The sequence below is a fragment of the Calonectris borealis genome, chromosome 15, assembly GCF_964195595.1.
Source record: "Calonectris borealis chromosome 15, bCalBor7.hap1.2, whole genome shotgun sequence".
In the NCBI taxonomy this organism is placed as follows: Eukaryota; Metazoa; Chordata; class Aves; order Procellariiformes; family Procellariidae; genus Calonectris; species Calonectris borealis.
Genome location: NC_134326.1, coordinates 2,945,773 through 2,967,234, shown reverse-complemented (window position 1 = coordinate 2,967,234; position 21,462 = coordinate 2,945,773). Strand labels below are relative to the sequence as shown.

The following is a 21,462-nucleotide window of genomic DNA, read 5'->3' as shown; positions in this document are numbered from 1 at the left end:
TTTTGCCTCCATATCATAACTTTGCTGGTGCAGAGACGAACCTGGAGCCTTGTGGCACCGACCTGGTCGGCGCTGGGGTGGGCTGCTGGGGAGCTGGAGCAGCATCGCGGCTGCCTGCGGTGGGCTGGGTGCTGCCGCCGCGTCCCAGGAGGAGGCTGGAAATCCTGTTCCCTGCGCAGAAAATCCACCTTGGCAAACCAAAACCAAAAAAAATGGCAATGATTTGTCTAACATCAGTAGAAAAAAAGACTAAAATAGGAATTTGCTCACAATATGGTGGGAGGTAGGACTGGTGATAGCTGACAAGGTAGTTGCTTTAGGAGAAGCGGCAGTAGTGCTGCCAGTGATAAATGCTGGTGAGTAGAATTTCCCCATTTTAGCATCTTAATTTGGGCACCCCAGAGTTCAATGTCCCTTGCCTGGCCTGGGGTGCTGAAGCAGGTACTTTTTAATCTCATTTTCTAATATACTGCTACCCACTGCCTGAGAGCCCAGACGTGGAGCGGGCTCTGGGCGATGGAGGTGTCCCCCCTGCCCAAACATCACCCAGGCTGAAAGCCAGGCGGGTGGGAAGCTGGTGAGGACAGGAGCCCCCCCCACCATCCAAATACTTGCCATGATGGATATTCCCCGAGGATAAAACAGCAAGCAGAGCCCTGGTCACACCGCTCAAGCCATTCTTGTCCCCAAAGGTGCACGTACCCCTCTGGCAGCTCCGTGCCAGCAGCGTCCCTCCTGGTGACCCCGCGGAGGGGTCCTCCTGCCCTCGCTCTCACGTGAGCAGCACCAGCCTGGCCGCCGGCTGAGCTTAGAGGACGACCCAGCCAGAAATCAGCCGGGCTGCAGCTCCCTGCTGCTCTGCTGGGATGAAGGACGCTTTCTCCCAGATGGCCACTTCGGAGGGACAAATGCTTTGTCATGTGCTGGTGGCCCTGGCTTGGTCCAGGAAGAGTTTGTCCTTGCGACCGGTTCTGGTGGGGGGGGGGGGGCTGGAGCTGACTGCGAAAGGCTGCGTCCTTCATGCATGGACACCCGAGCCCGGGCTGTGTTCCTCGTCCCAGGGCCACGTGCAGGTTCAGCAGCTGTTCTGGTAGGTAGCATCTCATGGTAGGTACCCCGTGGGGCGTCCGAATCCCCCCTGCGGTCAGCCCCAGCCCCTCCTGCCCAGCGTGGTGCTGCTTTTACCCCCTGCCTGCGGTGGGGAGCAGCCCCTGCTGCCCTCCCTGCCACCGTGGGTTTAGAAAGGGGGTGGTGGGACATCACCAAGGGGGTCCTTGATGTCCCCTGGAGCTCCTCCAGCCCCTCCTGCTGCAGCGAGCTGCCACCAGCATCTCCTCTCCATCCCCGATCCTCCTCCATGTCTTCCCTGTCACCCCCCAGGCACAGTCTTGGGGGGACACGGCCATCAGCCAGGCCTGTGCCCCAAAATGTCCCTGCCTCTTCCCCAGCCCCTTTCTGCTTCAAGGCAGCCCCATTGCTGCGGCGGGTGTGGGATGGGGCCGGCCGGCCAGTGCTTGCTCCATGGGGCTTTCAGGAGCTGGTCCCTGCCGGCTTGGATGCTGGGGACCGCAGGGGTAATTTAAAATTGAGGACAGAGACCTGATTATTGCCCTAGTTTGTGTCAAATCTCCTTAGTTCTTTTTTTTTTTTTTTTTTAGCAGCCTTTTGATGAGCTCATCAATGACAAGTTGCTAATTGGGGAGCAGGAGGCCCTGAATGGGGGTTGTGGGGCAGGGGATGGGGTCTCCCGTGGTGCCCCACGGCTCAATGCGCCCGCGTTGTCCTGTGAAAACGGGGGGAAAAAAAGAGCCACGATAAAATAATTGTTTAAACCTGGCACTGGGCCTGACCCGAGGGAGGCGGGGGATGGGGGAAAGCCAGGCTGGGGCGGCCTCAGAGGGGCGTGGGACCGATGCTCGGCCAGGGGGTGGGGACACCCCAAAGCCCTGCAGGGGCCAGCGGAGACCTCGTGGGCTTCAGCGGGGAGAGGTGCCGCCTCACCCCGGGGTGCTGAAGGTGGTGAGGGGGGATTTCTGGTTTCTAACACCACGAGGCACCCCCCAGCATCGTGCAGAGCAGCGGGCCCCAAATGTTTTGATTGCACATCCCCCCAATATACTTACTGGTTTATAAATCACCTACACGTGGTGGGCTAACACCTACATTGTAAAGCAGAAACTAAAATAGAAATTAAAAAGGGATGGGGTAGAGATAAAAGAAGCACTATTTTTTAAAGTATTTCTTAATTTATTAACAGTACAAAAGACATTTTCCTCCCGCACCCCGGTGCAGTATCTTGCGCACCCCGCTCTGGGGACCATGGGGTTGGAGGGAGCCAGCCCGGCCCCCCCATCTGGCACCAGCGGGCCCCTTCCCCAAGCCCCCCCTTCCCCTCTCCCACCCCTAATGCTGCCCTGCACAAAGCAGCTTTGTCTGCCTCTTCCTCTTCCTCTCCTCCCCTCTGGCTGCTCTCCCTCCCTGGCACCCATCCCGTCTCCCTCTGCAGCGCAAGGACCCTCTTCCTTTATTTATCTCTGGGGAGGGGGGTCCAAACCCTCCTGTGGCCCCATTGCAGCTCACAGGGACCCCCCCGGGCTCTGCCCTGGTCTGGAGGTGATGGGGACGATGGCAGGGTCCCCACCCCTGCCACGATCTGGCACCCGGCCACACCCTGGGGACCAGGGCCAAGGAGCCCCTCTGGAGCTGGGGTGGCATGGGGGGGGGTCCTTTCCCTCCGGCATGGCATGGCTTCACCGGCTGCTTTCCCTTCCCCGTGCCAGCAGGGCTGTGTCACTCGGGGTTCACCCGGGAGGGTCCCCCCAAATCCCCTGCATGGTGGGCTCTGTGGGAGAGGAGGGGGAGGTCCCTGGGACGTGCCTCTGCTCCCCAGTCCAAAACTGGCAGCAGCTTCCAAACCTTGGCCAGTGGGATGTCCCCGGCACTGTGCCACCCATGCCCCTGTCCCCTGAAAGGGGGACGTGCCCTGGCACGGCCATCTCCAGTCCCCGTCCTGCTCCCAGCTGCCCTGGCAAAGCCCTGGGTGCTTTGGCTCAGCATCGCTGCTCATTTGAGTGGAGAGGGTGCCAAAACCCCCCTTCCCACGCCGGGCACGGCCACTTTCGGCATGTGCAGGCAGCGCCGGGCACGGGCAGCCCCTGCCCATGGCTCTGTGTGCTGCCGGAGCCACGTTCCAACCACCAGTGGCTTTTCTTCTCTTTTTTTTTTGGGGGGGGTTCCCAAAGCACGGCCTCTGCCCAAACTCCCTGGGGACCGATGTGGGTCGGGTGCATCCATGAGGGAATTAGCCCTGCCCAGCTGTGTGCCCCCAGGGACTCCCCGGGATGGGTTTGGGGGGGCCAGCACTGGGCTCCGGGGGAGTGGAGGGGTGTTCCTGACTGCAGGGGCAGGGGCCAAGTGCATGGGCTGGCTCCTCCACCAGCAGCTCGGTGACAGTGACCCTGGCAGGTCCCACCCACAGCATCGCAGGGGCCCCAGCGGAGCGTGCGGGTTCCCGGGGGGGGGGACAGCAGTGTCCCCTTGGAGCTGAGCCCCTCCAGCCGCACCGTGGCCCGACAGCAGTGCCCACAGCATCTCCCCCCTCCGCCCGGTTTGCCTTCATCCCGCCTGGCATCCCTCTCCTTCCCCTGCCCTCCCCTCTCCGTGACTTCAGGCCTTGGCTGCAGCTGCCATCGGCTCCCCGGGGCCGAGCTCCTCCGGCACGGCCGGGGCAAGGGCTCTGCCCCGCGGGGGAGGACGGACAGACAGACAGAGCGGGCTCCAAGCACCTCATGCCACTGCATGGCTGAGGCCACCACGAGGTCACGCAGGCTGCAAAGGGGCAAAATCCCATCACATCCTATTTTGCCGGGTCTCCTGCAGCCCGGAGAGCGGCCGAGGGCTGGTCCTGCTCCTCCGCGTGATGGATGAGCTCTTGGCAGCCACCAAGCCCCAGCGGGGCCGGCAAAGGGCAGGCAGTGCCCTCCCTCCGCCCTCTCCTTCACCGCAGTCACAAGGTTTCAGCCAGCGAAAGGCAAATTTTATTCCGTCTCCGCACGCTGGGCTTAAGCTGTTAAAAAAAAATAAAATAAAATAAATCAAAGCGTCGGGAAGTGGATTTATGGAGCAGGAAGGGACGCGGAGGATGGTGAAACGCCTCTTGTTCCCACCAGGGGATGTGAGGCTGCGAGAGGAGCCGGCTGCATGGGGGGAAATAAAATCCCAGGGGATGCGACGGCGAGGGGCTGGCGGGGAGCCGGGCGGCGCGGGCTGCGGGAAGGGCTTTCCCACCGCACCGCCCTGCTACAGCCGCCCGCTCCCCTCGCCTGGCCCGGCTGCACCCGCTGCCCCAGCAAGTCCCTTTTAGCTCTTTTCTATCCCAAGCACCAAGAGTTCTTTTTGACAGCATCGGCTGCCCTCCCCGCTGGTGCATTTATGGGAGGAGAAGCCCCCCGCTGCCGCCGGCTCCCCCAGATTTCCTCTGCTCAGGGCAGGCTCAAAATCCAGCTGGGATTAATCCTGCAGCTCCCAGTGTCTGTGTCAGAGCCGGGGCGACCTCCCGACTGCCTCTGGGGACCCCGAAGGAGCAGGTGAGGGGGAGATGAGTGAAAACTTGGCTTTTTTGGTGATTTTTCCCCCCCACTCTTTGCTGGGTGAGGTCACGGCTGGAGGAGCTGCCTGATGGGACTCGGCCTGTGACCGCAGCCTGATGCCAAGGAACACGTCAGCGGGCAGGATGCCAGCTCCCCGCCGAGCCCTCTCCGGAGCCGAGCAACCATGGGTCAGCTCAGCTCACAAATCCAGTGGAAAACTGGGTTTGCTCAATTCCTTTTTTTTTTTTGCTGTTGTTGTTTTGGTTTGATTTTCAAGGTGAACTGGCTGAAAAAAGTGACTGCTGTGAACAAGGACCCCACAAGCTGGTGACACGGGGCCATCACTGCCCGCGGCATCTGCAGGCTCCGGGAGCTGGCAGCGAGGTGGGAACAATCCCTGGGGAAAGAGCAAGGGGAGCTCCAGCCCTGGTGTGACCTGTTCCTGCACCACCAAGGGCTTCCAGCTCAACCGTCTGCAGAGAAGCCCAGGGCTCCCCTGGTCCCATGCCATGGATGTACCCGGGAGGGGGACAAGGGACAGCAGGAGTGGGGGGAAGAGACGCTGAGCTGCTCTCAGTGTGGGGGGAAAGAAGGAGCTGGAGGAGGAGGAGGAGAAGCAGAGCAAAGCAGCAGGAGGGGACCAGGGTGGAGGAGGACACTCTCCTTCTGGCTGTTGAGGGATGTTCGGAGCATCCCAGCACGGACCCTCACCCGCCTGATACCCCAGCCCGGACCCAAGGCCCCCCCTCTGCTTGCCGGCTGGGCCACCTCAAAGTTTGCTGGTGGCTACACACGGACACCCCCACGCACACCTGGTTTTGGGGGGTGATACAGCCACTCACCCCCCCCAGCAGCCGGCACCAGGCACACGGGCTGTAACCCCCGGTCCCACTCCAGCCACGGAGTCTCCCAGTCCCCCCCATGGCTGGAGGTGAAAGACACCCCCCACCCGCTCACTCGCTCCCATCCCGCATCCAGGATTGTCCCCTCCCTTCCCGGGAGCGATGCCCCTGGTCCCCCAACGGTCACTCGGCCCGAGCGGCTGCCGGGGGCTCAGCCTTGTCCCCCTCTTCGCACCCCTTGTGTCAGGGCTGTGATTCGGGCTCTGTTTCTCTTGGCCTCCCTTTTCTCCCCACCCCAGCTCAGGAAGTCCCCCATCGGCAAACCATGCCGCGGTGAACGTGTTCCCGCTCCCGCCTGTCCCTGTTAATTAGCGCGGCTGACGGGGTTCCCTTCATCAGCGCTAATTGGCCAGGTGTGTATCCCTGTGCCTTCCCCTTCCCGGTTTTCACAGTGCCCTGCGGTGATTTTGGTGCAACAGAGAGGAGAGGTGAAATGAAACTGAGTGAGCACCCCCACATTGCACGCACCCTTACGCTGACACCAGCAGCTGGGGACGCGGGGACACAGGGACACGGGGACACGGGGACACGGGGACATGGGGACACGGGGACACGGGGACACGGGGACACAGGGACACGGGGACACAGGGACATGGGGACACAGGGACACGGGGACACGGGGACACGGGGACATGGGGACACAGGGACACAGGGACACGGGGACACGGGGACATGGGGACACGGGGACACGGGGACACAGGGACACGGGGACACGGGGACACAGGGGCGGAGGGCACCGGGCAGGCTGTGGGCTCCTGAAGCTCACACCCGCAGCTCTGCAAAGTGTCTTTGCTCCTCACCGGTGGTGGCCGTCACCCAACCAGGGACCCACGGGCCCGACCCTCCCCTCTTCCTCCACCCGCGGCCCCCATCAGCCGGCTCCAGGTGCCCGGTGGCATCACTGGCAAAGGAGGCGGCGATGCTCGGTGCCCTGGGACGATGTCACCCCAGCTGGGGCGGGTGCTAGGGACAGCCCACGGGTGGCACCTGGACGTGGGTCGATGTGATCGATCCCCATCATCGCTCCCCTGGAGCTGACCCAAATGCCGGGTGCTCCGTCGTGCGAGGGGCTGGGGGCAGACGACACGGCGTGACAGGGACCCCACTGCACCAGGTCCCTGCCCTGTCACCACCCTGACCCCTGTGCCCCCCCTGTGGTCTGGGACCGCGTGTCCCAGAGGAGGGTGCTCTGGTTGGAACCCCCTCCCCCGGGGGTGCATGTGGGGGTGCATGTGGGGGTGCATGTGTGTGCACACGTGTGTGCATGCGGGTGTGTGTGACCAGGGCTGTGCACAGGGAGGGGAGGAGGGTTGGCTCTGTGGGGTGCAGGGGAATTTGGGGGGGGGGGTGTTCCTATGAGAAGTGTAAGGGGATTTCTGGGGGTCTCTGTGGGAGCACAGCAGAATTTGAGGGGGTCTCTGTGGGGTGCAGGGGGATTTGGGGAGTGTCTGTCAGTCTGCAGGGGGGTTTTGGGGGGTGGTCTCTGTCTGTGAGGGCAGTCTCGGGGGGTGCTGGGGGGCGGGGGGGATGGGGGCCACGGAGCTGCAGCCCAGACGGAGACAGTAGGGGGGGACGGGATGGGAATACGGGGAGCAGGGGGGCTGTGCCCTGCGCTCCTGGAGCCTCCTGCACACTGCTAACGGGGGGGACACACACCAGCCCCAGCCCCCCGGGCGGGAGGGGTGTCTGTCTGTCTGTCTGCTCATCTGTCTCCCGGGGTTGCTCTGCCCCCACCCCCTCCACTCTCCCCCTCACATCTGGGCAGCAGCAGCTTATTTTTTCCTCTGCGGTTGCGACACCCCGAGCCACGGGATGTTTCTCCCGCAGGGAGAGGGTGGGGGGGCTCCTCCTGGCTGCGGGGCCCCGGGCACAGCGCCTAACCACCCCCCCCCCCCGGCCTCCCCCAAGCGCAGAGCGGGGAGCCCGGTGAAAAGCAGATCACCCCGGGGTTGGAGAAGGGAGAGTGGATCCCTGGTGATGGGGAAGGGTGACTAGATCCCTACTGGGGCTGGGGAAGGGAGAACAGATCCCTGCCAGCGATGGGGAAGGGCGACTGGATCTCCTCGGTGCTGAGGAAGGGGCTGTAGCCGTGGTCCCCGTGTGGGGTGTGCCGGGGTCTGCCCTGCCCTTCCCCAAAAATGCCAGCCGGGAGCACACCGGTGCCACCCACGGCCATGTCACCCTCCACCCAAAGGCCTGGGGGACCCAAGGACAGGGGTGTCCCAAGAGCATCCCCCCTGCCGGAGCCAGGCTTGGGCTGCACCAGCCCCCGCCGGCAGCCTTGGCACAGCGGCAGCGTGGGGATGGACAGGCCCCATCTGTGCCCCCCTCTTCCCACCACAATAAATACCATTGAGTCAGAAGAAACCATTTTATTATTTTTTTTTTCCCAAAGAAAAAAAGCAATATAAATATTAGAGTATAAAACTTGCGTGTAACACATCGACATTGGTCTATATGGGTATAAGAAGGATATAAGCATATATATAATATATAAGTATAATTCAATATTAGACACATTGAAAGGGCAAACGTGTTTCATTTCACGTACACTCGGAGCACAGAGCACATGGGAAGAAGATACAGAGAAAATTGAAAATACTGGTGTCCACAAGTTAGTTACCGAGATTAAAAATAACACGCCACTAAATACACGACACTCACTACGCTACCTCAGGTTGCAGATTAAAAAGAAATATAAAGACTACGATTCAGCTACAGCATCTCTAGAGGGGGGCAGGTGGCAGCTGCAGGGGACAGGGGGGGAACCGCTCCCAGCGCAGCCAGCACCGCGGGTGGCCAGATCCGGATGAAACACGGCGGATGCTCCCGCTGCCCTGGCTGTGGGGAGGGGGCAGCGGTGGGGTGACCGCTGCCATGCCCGAGCCTGGCCGGGAGGGCTGGATCTGCTCGGGTCAGTCATGTTAGTGATTAAAAAGGGGAAAAAACCAACACAGAGCCCCTGGGAAACCCAGCGCGGCCCCTTCCTGGCCACCCCGCAGCCCCTCTCCTCCCTCTGGCTACACAAAGTCCCCCTCTGCCTCCCCGGGGGAGGGACTCAGAGCTGCTTTGATATGGGAAGCCGGCCCGGTGCAAGGGTGATGGGCACATGGAGAAACGCGATTCCTCATCCTTTGATTCCCTCTGTGGGGTGGAAAGCCCAAAGCCAACGGGAGCGTCACCTCCTCCGGGCTGGCCCGCCGCGGTCCCCTGCGACCCCCCACCTTGTCGCCCCGGCTCGCTGGCTTTGCAGCATCACCCCACGCCCACCCCCAGCTCTCGGGTCCCTCCTCCGGGTCTGGTCCCCAAGCGCCACCAAACCAACTGTCACTTACTCGGTCACCAACTCTGCACCAAAGCCATGCGCCGGCAGCTCCGCGGCTCTCACCCCGTTGGGTGAGACCCCAAACCACCCCCTTATTTGGGGTCTGCACCCCAAATAAGAAGCGATGAGTCTCCCCATCCCACTTGACCGATCCCACCCCCCCTCCCCAAGGCAGCCCCAGCACGGAGGCTCGGGCGGCTGCCGGCGCGTTCACACTGCGCTGCGTGGGCGTGCGAGGACTTCCCTGGGCCCGCGGCGCTAACTGCGCTAGTGCAGGGGTGAGGTGAAGGACGTGCATGCAGATGCGGTGTGCAGAAGCGTGAAGCATCGTCCCCCGGCCCCCTCGGCGGGGACGCGGCCAGACGGCTGCCTGGCCACAGGGGAGCGAGACCCTCTTAGCTTTAATTCCAGAAGAACATTGACTGTACATATAAATATTTACTGCAAAGAAGGGATGAGATGTGTCTGCTCTTCGGAGAGCCCTAGAACCGCTGGGGCAGCTGCCGCACACCTCGGCACGCTCCTCATTGAATTCCCTACCTCTCAGACATCAGGAGGGGTTTTTTTTTTTTGTCTCACGTTTCAGGCCATCAGTGGTTGCACTTTTAAACGAAAAATAAATGTTTAGGATGCAGCTTTGCCATATTCCCTTTGACTCATGCAATATAAACACTTACTTATTTTTTTTCCGGGTAACAGGTAAGCAGGAACTGAAGCACTCCCGACCAACTTCTCAGCAACAAACCCATCGCTATCATTAACTGGGGGTGAATTTTACTAATGGGAAGTTTAAGAGCAAAGATCTGGAGCATGGGCTCTAAGCTAGGAACTTCTTTTTCCTTTCCAAAAAATGATCGAAGGTCTATAAATTAAAAGATCCGCATTAAAATTATTTACACTGGGCAAAGCCGAGCACAAGCCTTGTGCCTTTCTCGGACTATCTGGGACCAAATCGGATCCAAAGACATGGCAGAAGACCTTCAGCGTATTCTAATACCCGAGGGATCGTATAAAACATTAGCAAGTATTCACAGGGCACTTGTTTGCATTCGGTTTAGCTTCCAGATTGGTTTTCATCATGAGATCTAACAGCAGCGAGACCCTGCTCCTAGCTCTGATGATGACGAGATACATTCGCAGCGTTTGCTACTTTTTGCACGACAAAAAAATTCACATTCGTCCTCCGGCCTGGGCTGTGGTTTGGGGGAGTGCTGGAGCCGGCTGCCCTGTGGCTCTAAGGTCTCCTTCTTCTCCTCTACTTCTTCTCCTTCTTCCCGGATTTCTTCTTGTTGCCTCCCGCGGAGCCGGCGCTCTTGGCATCGCGTTTGCCGGCGGCGTTGGTGAGGGTGGCGGTGCTGCCCGGGATGTAGACGTTCTGCCGGTAATCGGGGACGTGCTGCAGGGTGAACTGGGGGCCGTAGCGGGCGCTCAGCCCCATGGTGCCCGTCCCGCCGCCCAGGGTCGAGTTGCCGTCGGCAGCTTCTGCGGGGGGACGCCGGAGCGGGGGGCAAAAGAGAAGGGGAGGTTGTTAGTGCCGGCCAGAGCCCGCCCCAAGCCCCAGCAGCCCCGAAAGGCTCCCACTGGGTGTCAAACCCAGACCTTGGTGCCACCAGCCTTCACCCCCACCCCTCACTACCCTTCAGCTCCACAGCCGCAACCTTTCCATCTCCCATCGTGGCCAAGGGTTTGGGATTTGGGGCTGGAGGCTGGCCCGGGTAGGGCAACTGTCCTGTCCCTCCCTGCCTGACGCTGCCTGCTCTGCCCCCCTCCCCGGCTGCTGCCTCCGCAGAAAAACACCCCCCCGCCCCCGAAAGCAGCCCGTTACAAACATATTGTACAGCCACAACCACTTGTAATGCGTTAAGGGAAATCCAATATTGTCTTTTTTATCCGCTGCATTTAAAACCCTGCCCCCAGGATTCCTCCAGCCAGGTTTATTCGGGGAGCAGAGCACATGAGATGAGAAAGAAAATCCCTCCCCTGCAGTACCACAAAATGGCTCTAGGAAGCCGAGCACAAAGCAAATCGATGCCGAAGCGCGTCTGATGGTCCAGATCTGGGAGCAGGGGGAGGGGAAGGCAAATTCATTCCTGCCGTGCTGCAAAGCCCCAGCGCGGAGAGAGCAAGCGCCGGGGCGGGGAAAGGCACAGGGCCCCCCCGGGATGCTGGGGCGCTGCTGGAAGGTAGAGAGCAGATGGAAACGGGGGGGATGCAAGGAGACAGGGGGAGAACTGAGCGCGGGGGGGACGGCAGGGCACGAGCGATGCTGTTGCCATGAGCTGCTGCATGACCGGCTGCGGTGCAACTGCCCGTGCATGGCTCAGGGTGGGATCCTTGCACAGCCCTGCTCAGAAATGGTTTGCTAAAACCCTGCCTCTGCGCTGGCTGCCATGGATCCCATCTCAGCCTTTTAACTGCTTCCTGCACGTGGCTACGGACACGTTCTCCTGGGAGGCTGGAGAAACCCAGCAAGGGCACCTGAAGGGCCCAAGGCAGAGTCCGGGGCTGCTACTCCCTCCTTTCGCAGGCAGAGAGACTGCGGGAATAAAGGAAAAACAACGAGCAGAGAACATGGGCTGGTCCCCTCATGTTTTTCCTCGCTCCAGACCAGATCTGTGCACGCCTCCGCGTTGCCTTTGCTTTCCCCTGAGCAGACGGAGGTGGCTAAGCCAGCCAGAAAGCTAGACAAAAAGCTGGGCCACATCCCACCAACCCCCCGAAATATTGCTGTGTACACATCCCCTCGGAGAGGTCGGAAGTAGGAAGCAACTGGGGTTTGAAAAGTTACAGCTGCTCTGCCGGAGCAGGCGGAGGAAAACACACAGGGAGTTGGAAAACAGGCGGGATATCGCGCAACCGAGGCCGGGGGACGGGCAGGACGGTGCTCAAACGCAGCGAACCAGTGTGGGGAAACGCCATTTCTGCTGTGAAAGCATTCACCGGCAGCAGAATTTTTCTACAGTCCCCATCAAATGGGTCCCAGATCTGGCGGGGCTTTGTGGACCTTGGGCTGGAGGAGATGTGCATATACAGTTCGCGATATTTATCGCTAATCCGCGCTCGGCTCATCAGCGGCTTGTTTCATTACCGACCAACTCAACCCCACCCCCCTCGGGGTGTTACGAACGGGGACGGGATGGCTGGAGATGTGCTGTCCATCCGCGAGGGACCGGCTCGCAGGTGGACTATGGCCTCCGGCAGCGGGGGAGATGGTTTTTTTCTGGGAGAACAGCCCGGTTGGGGGCTTGGGGGGCTTGGGCACCTTCTCCTCTGCCCTGGGTGCTGCTGCCCTGCTTCCCCCCAGGCCATCCCAGCTGCACCGGGGCTCTGAGCTGCTGGGGGCTGCCAGCACCATCCAGGACAACTGGTGCCCATCAACTAGTCTGCAGTCACAGCACAGCTTTCATGGGGGAGAAAAAGCCGCCCATGAAGTTCCCAGCCTGCCAGTTGGTCCCGGGTAAGAGCAAAGGGCTGTTTCTAGGTAACATTGACATTAAGGCTGAAAAGAAGAGAGAACAGGGACAACAGAGGTTTATAAATGGGCACCGAGCTGCTCTTGCCAAGCAGGGCACTTCAGCTCTTGTTGCTGGAAAGGTTAAGCTCAGCCTTTACCAGCAGCCAGCCATTATCCCAAAGGGTCCTGAGGAGGAAAACAAGAATTTGGGCTACAGCTAGCCCTCGCGGGCCGAGGGGAGGAGAGGCCGGCCGGAGGCAGCCCCGGAGCATGTGCTGCTGCAGCTGCTGGGGGGGCTTTCAGGAGAACCCAATATAGCGCGTCTGGCCCTGCTGCGGGCAGCGGAGCTGGGGAGAAGGAGCGCCTCGGGCGGCCTCTCCGTCTGCTCTCCCACCGTCTCATGGCACCCCTATAAATTCTCGCTGGAAGCCAGAGTATTTTAAGGACAGGATGTCTGCCCTTTAGTGTCTGGTGTCCTGGAGCATCTGTGCTCCTTGGTCTGTCTTAGCAGCTGCCCCTGCCCCTTCAGATGGCTCAAAACATTGGTTTTTCATGTTGTTCCCAACTGCAAGGGAGGAAGATCCAGAGGATGGGAGCACGGGAAGGGAGACAGAAGCCCTACAGCAGGGTCGCAGCCCTGGGGGGAAACCAGCTCCCCAGGCACTCTGGCCTGGCAGGGTGATTTAACCATCGGGCAAGCGATTCAATCCTCGGAGAGACTGGATCGCGCCGGCTTGGCACGGCAGCGCCAGCTCTGCCTCTTGCTGGAGCGAGGGATAACCCCTGGCACAGGGTAAGGATGCACACAGGGCATCACCAGCCCCTCCTGGGGGGCATCCCTAGCTCATGGAGCCGAGCAGCACCAGGGGAGTTTCTGCTCCTGGGTGGTCTCTGCTCGGTGGGGACTCGAGCGTGGGCTTGACGTGGTGCGGTGGAAGTGCAATTAGCACTGCCCCTAATCAAAGCCTGCTCCAATCAACACTATTAGTGAGTGAGAGCAGAAAAGGGGGGGACAGAGAGCAGAGGAGACATGAAAACACAGCGCTGGTGGGAAAAGCTTGTGCTGTGTCCCCACCCGGCTCCATCCATCCATCCATCCGTCCGTCCGTCTGTCCGTCCGTCCATCCGGCGCAGCAAGGGACTGGCATGGGCAAGAAAAGGAAGGACTGCACAGAGCCACCCCCTCCCTGGGGCTGCAGCAGGGGAAGCCGTAGCTAGCGGATGGATCTGATTTAAATTAACCCCCTGGGCAGACTGAAGAGGTTGGGACTTGGGGGTGGGGGAGATTTGCTGCAATAGGGCCCGGGGCTACGTGGAAGTAGGTGCTTAACCTGGAAGGGACCCGCTCAGCTCTCTGATCCTGGGGACTGCTGGAGCGGCAGGCGGAAAAACAGCTTTATTTGCGAGCAAGGAAACCAGATCTGGAGGCACCGGGTGATGATAACCACGTGCAACCCCGGAGGCTATTTTTCCATGGTCATTTTTCAGACTAGAGACACATTTTCGCGTTGTTTCTTTCCCTTGAGTGTAAACAACTCCCTTGCCCAAGACCTTCGTCCCCTTCCCCGGCCACGACAGCTGGGTCTCCAGGCTGCCTGGTGTCTGCAGAGCAGCAAAGTTCAGCTGCAGCAGCTTTCCAAGAAAGCAACACCAAAGCCATCCCTCCTCCCCCAAATTCCTTCTCTCCCAACAGCTCAAAGGAAACATCCAAAGCATTTTGCACAGGGTTTTATGGCTGTGCTGTTACTTCTATTTTTAAATGAAGGGGAAAAGACTTGGAGGTATTTATAAATAAAGGCTGTATGAAAACCAGCCTCTTCACCCAGAGTGCTGCACAGAGTGATACTTGCACTTCTTTTATATAAAGCCATGGAGACTGCGGGTGCGTGGGAACACCTCTCCCTGCCCACCGCTTCCACACGGCACAGGCATAAACCAGAACAAACCAACCCAAAACGACCCCAAACCAAACCCCTGTGACGACGACCACAAAGAGCCAGCAGCAGCCGCTGGGGCAAACCTTGGCGAGCCCGCGGCTCGGCGGAGGGACCCGGAGCGAGCAGGGAGCACACGCCGGCGTCTCTGGACACGAGGCTTGTTGGGGATACTGAGTCAAGCGTTTACTGGCCCAGCCTCTAGCCACAAGCAAATCTTCCAGGCTTCCTACCTCCTCGCCTTACGGCAAGTTGCAACACAGCAGACATTTCATTTACTGTGACCTTCGGTAACCAAGTAGTTTATAAAACATCATCTCAGGACCGGCTCTTTCATGTGACACAACCCCATCACAAGCCAGATAACGTTCTGTTCCAGTACACAGATAATGGAGTTTGGGTGGAAGAGGTACCCCTGTCCACAGCACGCCTCACGCTGATGGCTACCTGGCATCTCCTCTGCCTGAATCCTTCCCAACCCCTCTCCTCTGCAGGGTAACACAGACAGCAGTGCTTTTCCACCAGCAACTGCTGAAGAAGGACTTTTGAAACCACCCCAGTTAACCCAGATACACAAGTCCCACAACCCAGACACACAAGTCCCACCAGCATCGTATCTAACATGCATCTGAGGTGTCCGCGCGAGAGCAAGTGCCGTGGTTTTCCCACAAGCAATGGAGACCAACCGTTTGCTGAAGCCAGGATCATGGCTTGGAGCATCTCCGTGTCAAACTGGTTGTTCGGCCAGGCTCCACCTTCTTCTCCATTCTGGGAGCTATGGGAAAAGGAAAAAACAGCAAGTTACTGCAGCTCAGTCAGGAGGCGTGGGCTTGTCAGACAGCATAAGCTAAGACTGTGGGTTTGTTCGCTGCGAAGAGGAGTTTGCAGGCTTTAAACCCTTCTATTAAATAACAGTCAAGACACTTTCAGAGGTCTCCATCCCTCTCCAGGCTTTTGAAGAATAACCGCCAAAAGCACGTGGGAGCTCAGCAACACCTACCTAACTCCTCCCGACTTCAGAGACTGCCAGCACCTCATCACCTCAAAATCCCACCAATATAATGTAATACCACAGAAAATGCTGGTCCTGAAGTCCCAGAGGTGCCAGCACCCTTGTACGACCAGGTCCTCTGTTCCTTTTGCAGGCCATGTGAGCGGATGCACCTTTCAAGCTGTTTCAGGCTACAACTCCATTCTGCAGCTTCATGGTAGGCTTTGGGATCAAAAAACCTGCTCTGACGGGAGGCCAAGAGCACTGGTTGGCTCTGCAGCGCCAGCAGCAAACAGTCCTGGGGAGGCTGGAGCAACAGGGAGAGGAGAGAAGGGAGGTGGGCACCCACCGTGGTTCCCCAGGACTGGCTGCTGGTGTGGCTGAGCACCACAGATCCGCCTGGGAAACCTCTGGGGATGCTTCCAGGTTTTGATTAAGGAGGGTTTGTGACCGAGGTTACTATCACCAGTCTGCGTGCCGTCTAACAAGCTCCACATTCACGTGTGCCAAGTGCCAGCTGTGCTCGGCCACCGCTCACTAGTGGTGGCACTTCCCCTCCAGAGAGGTCAGGGCTGTGACCTGAGCCTCCCTGCTTCCAGCAGAGAGACCTAAAGATCTCACCAGCTTCCTGGGTCCTCCTCTGCTCTGACCCTAAGTGACCACATCACTCAGACCACCGGTCTCCCCTCTCCAGCCGAGTGCTCTGACCCCCCGCAGCCCTTGCCGCCCACGGGGATGCCAGGCTCTGCCCCTTGGCCGTGCGCTGGCTGGCCTGGGGCGAGGGCTGCCCTGCTCTTGCAGCTGGGAGCTCTCCAGAAGCGAGATGGGGGATTTGAAAGCCCTTCCCCTTGGAGAGAGCTGAGCCTGTTTCTCAGGCAAGCGTTCAAACCACCAGGCTGCAAGGCATGGAGGTGGCCTCCTCTTCCACCACAGTGGTCCCAGCCCTTGCACCCAGCAGCTGCCAGACCCCGAAAAGCCCTGCTCAGACCCTGAAGCCCTGCTCGGACCTTGAAGCTCTGCTCGGACCCTGAAGCCCTGCTCGGACCCTGAAGCTCTGCTCGGACCCTGAAGCCCTGCTCGGACCCTGAAGCCCTGCTCGGACCCTGAAGCTCTGCTCGGACCCTGAAGCCCTGCTCGGACCCTGAAGCCCTGCTCGGACATGCTCAAGCAGCCAAGATCTCCCCCAGCTCTGGGGTCTCCTGCCGGCAGCTCCGCACTTGAGTGCTTGGCACCCCACGCGCTGCAAATGCCAGCGCAGGAACTGCCGATGCCAACTCAACAAGGCGTGCTGGCTGGCAGATGGGCTCTTCACCACCATGCTGAGCACCCCGCTGCCTGAGTGCCCCCGACGGTTGCGCCCACTGCAGCCCTCACACACGGGAGAGGCTCAATATGGCCATTTCAGAAACGGGATGGACCCACGGGCACGTCCTTGAAGGTTGTATCTGCCACGGTGACCTTGTAGCGCAGGCAGCTCCCGTGTCTAGGTCACTGCCCCAGCTGCATCAAAGCTCCGCAAGGAGGGAAGCCCTGAACACACAAGAGCTTTCTCCGTCCTCCCTGTGCAAATTCCTGCACAGAGGAAGAAAAAACTGCAGACGCATGGGATGGACAAGAGTGCCCGTGAGCTCTGATCAGGCCCCACACGGCCCTGCTCGGGCACAGTGAGGGGTATATACGGGCAAAATCCTTTTGAAACACAAGAGCTGAGTGTAAGGACGCGTGTATGGACACTCCCAGGTACCCTGCTGAAAATCTGGTCTTAAGCAACTTGCCCAACGACATGCAGGACCTGTGCCAGGACCGCACGACCGTCCGTCCCTTCCCCTTCTATCCCGCCTGCCTGATCCATCCCCAGCGCAGGGCACTGCTCTCACACCGGTTTGTCTGTGGAAGATGCAAACAATCCCTAATGTAGCAGAGGCTGCCCCGGCACGACACCGCCAACAGCACCGTTTCCGAACCACCTGCCGTCTGCTGCAACCCTGAAAACTATTTATGCCGCTCCTCCGCGACGTGTGTGGTGGCACAGTTTCAAGAAGGCCAGAAGCGAGGCTTACCCGCCTCGCAAATCGATTTCAACGCATTGCGTGACGGTTGTGCTGAGACTCCTCGCCCGTGGGTACCGCTGCCCTGCACTCGGTGGTGTGCCAGCGAGCAGCGCGCAGGCAGCCCAGGCAGCGAGGACACGGTGGGGACAGCCCTGGGGCTGCAGTGACCTGTTAATGTCACAGGCAGGGTTGGGAATAGAGCCCTGGGCTAGATCCAATAAAGGACTTAGGACCCTAAACCCCATTGCAAACCACAACCCATTCAGCCACCAGTTAACCCTGGCAGCTCCTGCCCCGCCGGCTGGCAGCTGAGGCTCCCAGGTTTTTCAGGGCTGCAGGAAAGCTGCCCAGAAACACCCCGGTGCCTCCCAGCCGCTGCTGCTGGCTCTGGGGGCTGCCCCCGGCATGCTGATGGGACCAGGGATGGGAAAAGGGGAAGCACAAGGAAGTGCCAAATCCTTTTTGTTTTTAAATTGTAATATTCCTGTGGTTTGAACTCTGTTTTGAAATCGGAGGCCCAGGTTCAACTTCCTCTTTGATGCGGCAGCGCCGGCATCACATTTTCCACCTTCCGAAAGACTCTTTCCTCCCCTCCCACCTCTCCTCCGGGCAACGGGCTGCACTGGACAGAAGCTCCTCCTGCCTCCTGTCAAAGCCATGCCCCTGTGCCCTGGGACAGCGGGAATGCATGGAAGGAAAGGCTCAGCCTGTGGTCAGGGCATTCACCTGGGAGGTAGCACCAGGACCCCCACTGAGCTCCCTAACCAGGTGCTCCGCGCTCTCCACCCCAATGACCCCACGGCTGCATGCAGGCACAGACGGGCGAGCTGGCCACCACCGAGCACCAGACTTGCCCAGAGCTGGGCTGGAAAGGGGCGAGGAAGGGCCATGGTTAGTCCCTGCAGCCTGGGAGGGGGTCGAGCGGTGCACGGCACAAGAGGAGCGGCTGTACCAAGAAACGTGTGGATCTTGTTCAGGTTGTTTTGATCTCGTGTTTTAGAGGCGTGTGCCCCCAGGGAAGGGTGACCCTGCACCACCAGTGAGCAGAGAGAGGTTCATGCCCAGAGGATGGGGAGACGGGCAGTGTTTCAGACCCTTTTCCTTTCTTCTGGTCTTGAGAGGGAGCGAACACATGTGAACTGACGTGGTGGACTTCACTGGCCCCTGCGTTATGGTTATACCCCAGTGTCAGGGGGACAGCCCAAGCCCTACGTCCCCTTAAAGCCCCATAGGATCACAAAATCACAGACTGATTCAGATGGAGAGGGACACGAAGCACCCAGCCTAACGAAGGTGGGAAGGTCTCTGGTCCAACACCCCACTCAAAACAGGGCCAAGCTTTCAGCTGGATGCAACTTCATATTAGAAGCTCAGGGCTCTGAGCAGCCACATTTTGAGTATGAGATTTCTCCATCTCTCTGGCCTCCTGTTCCAGTGTTTGACCACCCTCGTGTGAAAAACGTTTCCTAACATCTACTCCAAATTTGTCTTGTTACGACATGTGCCCATTGACCCTCCTCATCCTGTCACTGTGCACCCCTGAAGACAGCAATGAAACCCTTCTCCTAGCTCTCGCTCCCCAAAGCTGAAGGAGCTCTCTCAGCCTCTCCTCCCCTGCCATGGGCTCCAGACCTCTGATCATTTTGGTGGCTCCCATACGGCCACGCCTTTGTTGCAGTGGGCAGCCCAAAAACTGGGCACAGTGCTCCAGGTGTGGTCCTGTAAGTGCCAAATGGAGGGCAACCATCTCTTCTCTTGACCTGCTGACTACAATCTTACCAGTAAAACCCAGTATACAGTGGGTCTCCATCACGGCAAGGGTGCACTGGTGACTCATGGTCAACCTGATGGCCCCCAGGTCCTTTTCTGCAAATCTACTGCACCCAGTGTTCCCAAATTTTGCAAAACCAGCCCCAAAGCTGTGCGTTTGCTCCCCATGATGACATGCAGAAAAGCTATTTTAGAAATGCCTTAGAGTTGCAAAAAAATGGTATTGAGCTCACTTCTCTAAGCAGGAAATTCGAGTGCCTCAATTACTTGCAGTGCAATCATCCAGAATTCAGAGGCACAGAAAAAAACAAGTGCTGTAATCTAAAAACGCCCAAAAATAACTTCTCGCATTGGGAAAAGGTGCACAGCTGATGACCAGATCTGGCCGTCTTCCACGGCTATAGGATGCAGTTGTGAATCAGAGCTGTGAATCACTGATTCAACAGCGAGGAGCCTGCCCTACCCTGCTCCCCCTGCCTGGGGCGGGCAGACCTCGCACCCCCCTTGCTGCACTGCTCCCCGCTCGGCCGCAGCCTTGGGTGCTGCTGCGGGGAGGCTGCCCGGAACGGGAGGGCTGGTTCCTATGGAAATGACTCCAAGGACTCGCTGTTTTTAATACAAACGCCATTGACTCAATAGGGTTTTTTCTAAAAACCCATCCCCCATAGGATAATTTTTTTTTTTTCCTCTCTTCAATTCCACTCCACACTTCAAAGCTCAGAAAAGAGCTGGCTTTCATTTTCAGGAACGTTTCCAGCACAGCTAGGACTGGAGAGAAGGAAGCAAACCCACCTTTGAGACAAACCCAGGGATTCAGCATCTTAGGGGGCTCAGGGCATGGTGGACACGGTGCACGGGACAGGGGCTGTGCCAGCAGAGGCAGGTACAGCCGGTGCACGACCTGCAAACGCCTTCATTAAACCTGGCTACGTGGAAATCGGGGAATGCCGAAACGAAAGGCTTGTCCTGCAGCCTTGACACAGCCCCACCGCGTGCTGCACCGCGAGGCTGCCCCATCGCCAAGGGCTTCCACAAGCATCCGCCCGAGCCGCGCAGGGTCGACCTGGGTGCTTTGCTGACCGGCTATTTTGTGGCATCCCCAGCCACCACCGCATCCCTTTTTATCTTCCACTTCGAGCACAGAATTATTCATTTCCTTGCGGGGTTGCCATGGAGCTCGTCACTATGGCAGCCGAAGGCCTTGCAAACATTTATTTGCACAACTGCCCGGTGGATTCCTGAAAAATTGTTTTCCTCGCTCTGCAGCTGGGAACACAAGCCGTAGCAGCGCCACAACAAACTGAAGAACTTTATTCGTGCCAGAGCGGTGCTGTCAGAGCCCCAGGGGCTGGAGAGGACAACCCAGCACCCCACGGGCAAGACCCCAGCACCCCGGGGCTGCCGGGCAGGGATGCGGACAGCGCTTGGTTTGGGGATTTTCCCAGGACATCCTAAGCGTCCTCCCTCCTCTCTCATTTGGGGCTTTCTGGCTCCTACGACAGCGGCCCCCCAGCCAGCACCGCTCCCACCCCACAGCCCTGGCTGCTCCCAGGCTTCCCCGCTCCGGGGAGGAGGACGTGGAGGAAACAAACTGGGGTTTGCTTCTCTTCCCAGCCTCTTCCCTTTTCACTCCCATTTGCTCCTCTGGTCTGGCTGCTGCTCCCACCCTCCCATCACCTCCCCCAGCACCCTGCCCTCCCCACCCAGCTCCCAGGGCCAGGGATACCCTTCAAGCCCATTCCGGAGCAGCCCCTGGTCCCCCCAGGCTGCCCCCCCGTCTAACCCCTCTGCACTCCTGTTTCCTCTCTCCCAGCTTCCTCCAAGCCCTCCCCACCCCCTCTGCTGCCTCCCACACACAGCTCCAGCCAGAGGCAGCAGCAGAAGTTAAATCTCAGCCTGCGTGTTTCCAGGCTGGCAATGTGACAAGCAGGAGGGAATGGATCCGTCCCTGCCGGTGCTGAGCCTCAGCCGCGCTCAGGGCGTGCTGGGGACACAGCCCCACGGCTGGGGATGCAGCCCCAGGGCCAGCATCCCTCTGTCCCACCACCCACGCCAGCCTCCCACGGCCACGGCTCACAGCCCACCACCCTCCCGCCTCCCCCAGCCTCCGAAAAAAACAGAACCAGCTCCAAAATGGCCACAATTTCCTGCCCTTCTCCCTTCCTTAACAGAGGATGCTGCCAGCCCTTCCCCCACGCTCCCCCCGGCTCCGCACATTCCCTGCCGCTTCTGTAATGCAATTACAGGGGCTGGGGAGGACCTGGATGAGGCCCAGCTTTAAGATCATGACTTTGCAAAGATGGGATTGAAAAATGTTCGCAGGCAAGTGGGGGGGGAAGATTTGCAACCTCCCAAAGCACCGGTGAGTGGTTACTTCCAGCCAGCGGTGCTGCTGCGATGCTGCTCTGCCAGGCAGAGGCAGAACAAAAAGCCACGATGTCTCTAA

General features: G+C 59.3%; 1 protein-coding gene across 7 annotated transcripts in view; it reads right to left on the bottom strand.

Annotated features, from left to right (window-relative positions):
• Positions 1-7,848: 7,848 nt before the first annotated feature.
• Positions 7,849-21,462, bottom strand: part of LOC142088578 (protocadherin gamma-A4-like) — a 119,951-nt gene continuing 106,337 nt past the window's right edge. For all 7 annotated transcript variants that reach the window (XM_075164012.1, XM_075164013.1, XM_075164015.1 and 4 more), the window contains 2 exons: positions 14,891-14,979; positions 7,849-10,298 (listed from right to left, as the gene is read on the bottom strand). In XM_075164012.1, coding sequence (XP_075020113.1) covers positions 10,072-10,298; positions 14,891-14,979 — 316 coding nt within the window. In that variant the 3' untranslated portion in view covers positions 7,849-10,071. The remainder of the gene's footprint in view (positions 10,299-14,890; positions 14,980-21,462) is intronic.